The sequence below is a fragment of the Lates calcarifer genome, linkage group LG21 (genome assembly GCF_001640805.2).
Source record: "Lates calcarifer isolate ASB-BC8 linkage group LG21, TLL_Latcal_v3, whole genome shotgun sequence".
Classification (NCBI taxonomy): Eukaryota; Metazoa; Chordata; class Actinopteri; family Centropomidae; genus Lates; species Lates calcarifer.
The window spans coordinates 6,399,098-6,407,199 of record NC_066853.1 but is presented as its reverse complement, the minus strand read 5'-3'; the positions used below and the strand labels follow the sequence as shown (position 1 = coordinate 6,407,199).

General features: G+C 40.2%; 1 protein-coding gene across 2 annotated transcripts in view; it reads right to left on the bottom strand.

Moving 5' to 3' along the window:
• Positions 1-1,151: 1,151 nt before the first annotated feature.
• Positions 1,152-8,102, bottom strand: part of LOC108886345 (WD repeat-containing protein 49) — a 30,544-nt gene continuing 23,593 nt past the window's right edge. For both annotated transcript variants that reach the window (XM_018681166.2, XM_018681167.2), the window contains exons 18-19: positions 7,688-7,885; positions 1,152-6,792 (exon numbers count right to left, since the gene is read on the bottom strand). In XM_018681166.2, the coding sequence (XP_018536682.1) occupies positions 6,661-6,792; positions 7,688-7,885 (330 nt within the window). In that variant the 3' untranslated portion in view covers positions 1,152-6,660. The remainder of the gene's footprint in view (positions 6,793-7,687; positions 7,886-8,102) is intronic.

The window sequence follows — 8,102 nt, the reverse complement described above, 5'->3', positions numbered from 1 at the left end:
ATTCACACGGACATGAGTTGTGCAACTTAACTTATAGGGGACATTTGTACCTGCTTTGTATATTTTGGTTGGAGAAATATCACCCTTTAGCTCTCACAGTTTGATCACTTAGTTCCTCTCACTGGTCTCTGCACAACAAAAACAACATGAAGTATTTCTATGTCTGACAGGCCACACTGCCCACAAAACTTGCTCACTGTGCTCTTTAGATACCTAGAATAACTCAAACAAAGCAAACATCGGAGAAGAAATGATCAGAAAGTGTGCAATTCCTTCCTTTAGTTTGTTGTCATATTTATTTGTCAAAAGCTGCAGTTATTTAAAGATGATGTTTATTCATGGCTTTGGCCACCTGGCTCCCAACAGCTTTATTTTTGTCTCCAGTTCTAATGTTAGTTTTGCTCCAAATGCAGCTTCTAGATCACGTCTTGCTAAAGCAGTGTTCTCCTTATTCTGCCTCAAGGTGTGTGTTAAACCCAAAGATTCCACAGTACATAATGCATTAGAGGCAATCAAGAGTCAGTACATTCTGTGGTAAAAATCCATAGTTATGTAATTCTGGACATGTGTTTGAATCAACCAAACACAAACATGGGAACACTTTCAGGGTGGAGGTTGTGCTGTGACATCTGTCCTGTGGATGAGTTCTTGCAGTGCATCCCAGCCATCTACACATCTGAATCAGAACACCCACTCAGTAAATTGGCTGGTACAAGAACAAGTGAAGGGGCGTGTGGCTGCGAGAGCGAGAGCTGAGGGATGAAATACTGTATCTGAAGTGTCAAATGTTCACACACACAGTTGCAGTATTATGATAGCTCCCTTGAGACATGCCTGGCAGATGTATGTGCATGCGCGCGCGTGTGTGTGTGTGTGTGTGTGTGCGCATTTCAGTTATTAATCTGTATGACAATAAATCTTATTTGTGGTGGACGCTAAAATTAACCAGGCAATACCAAGATGAGAACTAAATTACATGACAAATGTAAATTTGATTTATGGTAATTATGCTGCAATCAAGCAGCCTGAGCTGCAGTGTGCATGCAGACGCAGACTAATTCACCTGACACTAAACTCATACATACAAATGAACCTATCTTAAAAATAAGAGTATATGAACAGAGATTTATGCACCATTCAGACAGATAAGGGAATATTACAAGCTTAGGCGCTTCAGGCCAATTAATGTGTGGAAACATGCATGCACATATATACACACATATGCACATACAATACACTGTATATTTGCAATAATCATAACCTCAATTATGAGTTAAAATCATCAGTAAGTGAACCTAATTCTCTGAAAGCAATATGTGCCATGGAATTGCAATTTAATGGTGCTGCAGATTATATGAACTTATGTGATATATGGACACGCATATATGATCATGAAGATACATGCACATGCTGTGAGAATGTGTACAGAGAGTGTGTACTCAACTCAGATGTCACCTTAAAAACGAACCAAATGACTGAGACTATTAAACTGAAATAAACTGGAGCTGAAAGTCATGCAAATTAGGTGAACACACACACTCACACACACACACACACACACAAGATAAGTATACTGCACCAAGAGGCTGATATAGAAGTGCACTTTAATCACAGAGTTCATTTCATTCCCTCCCCTCTCTCCTTTATCACTGGCTTGGTTCTTATTCATCTTCATAAGAAAGCAGAGGAAGAGCAGCCAGCTCCTAATAGCTCACTGATTTACATGATGAGTGTTTAGCCCCATAGACAAACTCCTGGGAAAGGGGACAAGAGAAAATACAAGTACACACAAATACCTACATACTCACAACCACACGCACACACACACACACACACTCAGAGGAATGTAATTTGTTTTCATATTTCTAAGACAAACAATCAGAAGTAGATACATACACACACATACACATGCAAATCTATACCGAAAACACCCACATAAAGAGAACAAACAAGGCAGGCCCTGCTATAAACAGATGAGTTAGCAGTGGCGCACTGCTTTGCTTCTTTAGTGTGTAACTCAATTTGAAATGCTAACACTGCCATAGGCTCAGGGGCATACAGCAGTGGGCTAGCATCATCAGCCCACTTCCTGGCAATTTAACTCCACTCTTTCAACACAGAACAGTTGTGCAGTGGCCCCATATTTTACACACAGTGAATAAAGTTAATTGGGAATTTTATGTCACACATCATTTGCACGCTGGACCTATTTTGAATTGTAGATGCAGAGGAGGAGGAGAGGTGGTCATAATGTGCTGCAGCATATTCAAACATGTGGCCATGTTTGTATGTTTTGTTTCTATATCTGACTATCTGAGGTGTGTGTATGTGTGTGTGTGCATGCGTTACGGACCTAACACTAATGATAATGACCTCTAGCTCTGTCATTAGAATCCATCATCAGTTAGTGATGTGTTGGGTTTAGAGGTAGGGGTGATAATGACAAGGATGAGGGAAAATAAAGTGATGAGTAAATTGATCACGTACCTATGTAAATATGCACATATCATATATGATCAGCAGATATCTTTCTTTTTTTTTTTAAACCATTGGACAGAGCCAGACTGTTTACCTATGTTTCAAGTCTTTGTGCTAAGCTAAGCTAACAGCTAACTGTTGGTGGCTGTAGCCTCACATTTAACATACAAATATGGTAGTGTTCCTGTACATAAAAGTGAATATGTGAAAAAGATTTTACTAATTTTGGTAAGGTTGCATGTTGACAGTTTCTGAACAGATTCTGACCTGATTTTACATGATAATAAAAGCAAAAAGCACAGGAAAACACTACCACAATCTTCATTATTCATTTCTAGTCAAGTGGGATGATTTTCTGCTGCTCACACACAAAAACCTTTAACAAATATCTCCAAAACAATGTGAAAGGAGTTTCAAATTGAAATCATGCATGTAAATCAAACACTAAAACATCACCAACCAAGAGAAGTGTGAACCTGAAGTTTTTAGGAAATGGAACTATGTGTATGAAAACTCAAGCATAAAAGATGATTTCTATGAAAATGATAAGCCCAGACACTGGCACAGAGACTATGAAAAGAAAGTATACTGCAAGACACTGTAGGAAGCAGAGAGAGAAATCAAAACACTAAAGTTGGATCATTGGAAATCTGAGTCCATGATGACTGGCGCTGAGGAAATGTTTAATAAGTTTCTTCAAAGAGTCAGCATGGTCATTACTTCTGCAAAAATCATATTCATAATAAAATGCAGCTTACTAAATACTGCCAATCACCTCCTCATATTAAAACTGTTCAACCAATTTATGAGAAGAACTTGGAGGAGGAGGAGGAACTGGTGATTAGGCCATGAGGAATTTCGATTAAACTGACTAAAGGAGTTTTGCAGGACTGACAACTCCACATTTACGTTTGTTGGCTGTCAACAGTAACAGGTGGAGCTCACAGCAAGGGCTCCAATTAAAATCAAAATCAACCTGCCTGCTTGTAATTGCTTTCCCGAATTTTGCATGGTGTGTATGTGTGTGTGCGCGTGTGGGCGAACTTGGTGCTAAATTTAACGACATCCACATTTCACAGACTCGTTTGGTTATTAGACATGTTCCCAGTATTCTCTCTTTAAATCTAGTTTGTTATAATTTCAAGTGATCTTTATGGCTGCATAAAAACGAAGAGATTAAATCCTGCACTTCCCTGTCTGAGTGTGTCTGTGTCACAGGGCAGCGTGTCTTATTTCTCCTGTGGATACCCGAGTACTTTGTGTTGCCGCAGAGATTAGACTGAGCGCCCACACCCATCAATATCCATGACTCCTGTATTGCTCACATACACACACACACACACATAGTGATGGAGTGAGCGGAACAGACCTGACGCTCTCACTCACCGGTGAATAGCTGCTCTGATGGACTGAGGCTATTTAGACACACACTCACACTCAAATGCACACACTCAGCTGGTGATGGAGTGAGGCCATTCCTTCTCTTCACCTCATGGCCAGTAGCTGGCTGGTAGCCCAGTGTAGACTTGCCAATTGGTCCTTCCACCAAATCAACCACACAAACTTTTCTGATGAGCTCAGTACAGTACACACACTCTCTCTCAAACACACACATACACACACAGATTCACACTGTCTGTATTGATTCCCCCTGTTGAGTCCTGGTGGGCACTTTCCCTCTACTTTACACTCTTCAGGTGTTTCAAAAGTTAGTTATTCTTTTAAAATGTGGAGTCCTTTGTCATTTGACTCGCCCTTGGGCTAACAGAGACACTTAGACACTCTCTCTTCTCCACATCCACCATTTTCATTACCCTTTTTCATTGTTTTTAATATTGCATTATACTTCTGACTGCTAACATGTTTGATCGACCTTTATGAACTGCTTAACATCACTCATTGTCGCTCACAGACACCATTGTTAAGAAGTAATAAATGTACTAACTGTTTCCATGACCCCTACAGAGCTTTATACTGGCAGGCAGGTACACCATTACTGCTGACTCGATCTGAAGACATCTGTCTTCATGACTTGAAGGGACTATATATTTCAGTATTCCTGCCAAACAGATGTCTAAACACACCTTACTAGACTAGATGATTTTAAAAATTCTTTGGAGGAGCTTCTGTAAGATTTTTACAACTTTCCCTCTCCACCTTCATGTTACCTGTATAAAATTGTGTCAGCATGGGGCTGAACACTTCAATATCTGATTCTGAAGGTCTACAAGTGTGTCCTACCATGATAGGATGGTCATGGCTGCATTAAAGCATAGTGAAACTGTTATCTTTTTCTAAAAACTGCCCTTCATGTCTTTCCACCTTGGAATGGAACAAGAGATTGGTGCTAGCCACAAGCTGTGATCTTAGTTACTTGGTATATGGCAAAGAGAGTCTGAGCATAATCCTAAAGGTCAACATTGAACATTTATGCTCAAATTACAGTAGTCTTCCTAGAGCAAATCATCTAAGCACAGGCCTATACCAGGTACTGAGTCCATGCACTCCACATAGGCCTTTTCAAATCTTGTACCAGTTGTGTGTGCATGTTAAACAACAGATCCACGAGGAAGCAGTAGCAGAGATGGCAAATAGACCTGGGATCTCTTTGCTGTCCATCTTCAAATGAATATGGATGGCAGAAACATTGCTACCCCTTGGTTTTCTGGAGACAAAGAATGGGCTTTTTTTTTAAAGCCATCCATTTTAAAGTTGCAACAAAAAAGTGCATATCTGTGCCAAGTGCATAGTGCATTTTTTGGGGCCTCATTATCCACATGCTCACACGCATATAAAGTACTGTATGCAATATGCAAACAGTCTTAACGTCAAAACAATCTTAACGTCCACTTAGTGGCTTTTTATTCGCTGGAGATTTCAGACATATTTCTCACTGTCTTCATCAGCAGATTGCATTTACTCAATTGAAGGGAGAAAAAAACAAGTAAATGGACCCCAGAGTTGAAGTTAGGATTATTTTAGTCAAAGTACAATTTCTAAGGTCAAGCAATATTCATGCTCAAGCTACAATATTCTTTTTGTTGTTTCAATCCTTGAGAACTGTGCACTTCTACCCCCTTTCTTTGAATGTTTCCTCACATCCTGCCTCTAGAATACACATATCATATGACAACAAAGTGATTATGAAAGAAGACTATAACTCCTTTGTGCCACAACTGTGTAGATGACAAAAAGGTCTATAAAGCAAGGAACAAGAATTGGCAAAAACAGAAGGCTGGAGGACAAATTAATCACAGTATTGTCAGCCTGGTTGAGTCTGGGTGCTAGTTTATATCCCAGTTTACTGTCACTTTAGTGTCATACCCAGAGGACTGTCCACTTTTGGTGAGTGACTGTACACACAACTACATGATCAATAAACACAGTCATACAAACTACAAAATGTACTAAAAACGGGATTTTGTTTTTCTGGATTCACATAAGCATTAACCCCAGGACAGCCCCATCTGTATGTGTGACATGAAAATCCATCTCATAAAACTGGAAAACCAGAGAAAAAAACTCTTGGTGTTAAATCTGTATAGAGCCTGAAGCTACTCCACTGGCAATAAAAGGGGGACTGACTTTGAGAACTCCAGTGAAGACCCTCAATTCTGACTGACTTTTGTACCACAACACTGCAACATAAGGCACACTCTTGATTCCCCAGAAAATAATGCTGAATGTAATCTGTTTCTGTTCTCTGAGCATCATAGTAAAAATCATAGAACTGGGAGCATAAAAAATGCTATTTCATTCTTTGTGACTGTGAGAGACAGTCATGACTATTCACTGTTACACACCACACTGTCCTAAGGCAGAGGAATAAAATGTGAAAAAGCTGCCCTTTGGTGCCATTTCTATGACTACATGATAGACAATGCTCTAGTTCTATTTCATATAATTCAGTGTAAATATAAAAAAGTTTGGCATCAGGTCATCTTATCTACCTACAGGAGAAAACATTGTTGAGCTTTATCAGACAGTGGAACAGAACAGTAAAAATTAAAATAAATAAAACACAACTATGGCACAATTCAATTTAGCCCAGCTCATCTCTTCACCTGCATAAAGCTTCTTTTCTTTCTGTCCGCTTCTGTCTCCGTCCCACTGTCCTCATCCTCATCTTTTTTCCCCACCTCTCCTTCTGCTGAGGCATCAAGTCCTGGGTTAGATAACATCTCACTGGGAGCTGGAGGTGATCTCTTCCTCCCACTGTCTGGTGTTTTCTCGTTCTCCGTGGTTTCTCTGGTCCTGCTCTGGTTCCTGCTGTGGGTGCAACGGTCCAGGTCTCTCCAAGCACCACTGCTCCTCCTATAACATGATGAACAGAGGTAGAGACGTGACAGTGGGAATATCTGAGCGTGATGGTTGGTAAAATGACCTTGTGACCCCAAAATTTCTAATATGAATCAACAGATGAGTATGCAGCCTAGTCTCACTCAGGAACATTCATCAAATTGAAGAGAATGTCTGTCTGGTTTTTCTCCTTCCTCTGAAACATATTAATAATTAACACTGAGCTGAATATTAATGTAGTCTTTTATTTCCTGATAAACATTATACAAACAATGTATGAATCCAACAGTATGAAACAAAAATATGGTATTTATCCATTTATCCACTTAAATCACTAAAAGCAACACAAACAAACTTTAAACAGTTTTCTTTGTCTACCAGCTTGTGTGTTTCTACACGAGTGGTGCAGTTTGAAAACACTCATATTTCTTTGTGATTTATACAGAATATGTATGGGTGCACATGCATGTCTGCTTTCATTCATGCATGTTCTTCTTTGGGTCATGGTGCATTTGTGTGTCTGTGTGTGTGAATGCATGTGTGTGGGGCCCGAGGCAAACTGAAATGAAGCAACAGTCAGTAGACACCGCCCCAGGCCAACTTAACATGGGCTTCCTTTGACACAAACACACACACACACCTAACCGTGGCTTGATGCTGGGTTTCACATCCATTTCGTCAACTGAATCCTACCACCCACCCGCATGCTGCAGAGTGGGAGGTTAGGCTTTATCAGAGCAAGGTTGCGTCGCTGTGCGTTTGAACAGCAAGGATCTAAGGCCGTTACCTTGACAGTGTGGCACTGAACAATATCTCTGACATCAAAAACAATTCTTTTCAAACATACGGGTTATGTTATGTAATTCAAGCTACTGCACTGCACTTAAATGACCTGTGTGTGTTTGCATACCTGTCCAAATAGACCAATGGTATCTCCAGGCACGTAGCTGAGAGCCACACTGCAGTCTGATGATGCAGAGAGAAGGAGGAGCCTGTTGCCATGGACACACGTCTCCAAGTGAGTCACACGATCAAGGTGTGGGCGGGAACTACACAGTAAGTTTGGAGCTTCTGAGGTTATTCCGTCATCTGACTCAAGACAATAATGCTGGGGAACAGGGGAGCAAAGCCGGGGATTACTGAATAGTACGACTTTGTTATAGGATATTAATACCATCAAAACGAAGTACTTTCTCCAAACATGGAATCAAAAAGCAATTTCAAACTTGAAAAAGCAGCTGGCGACATATCCTTAGATGAAGCTAATTTACCCACTTTGCCCTTCCTTCCTTAACTGGAATCCTGTTTTACTTTAGATCATTAGC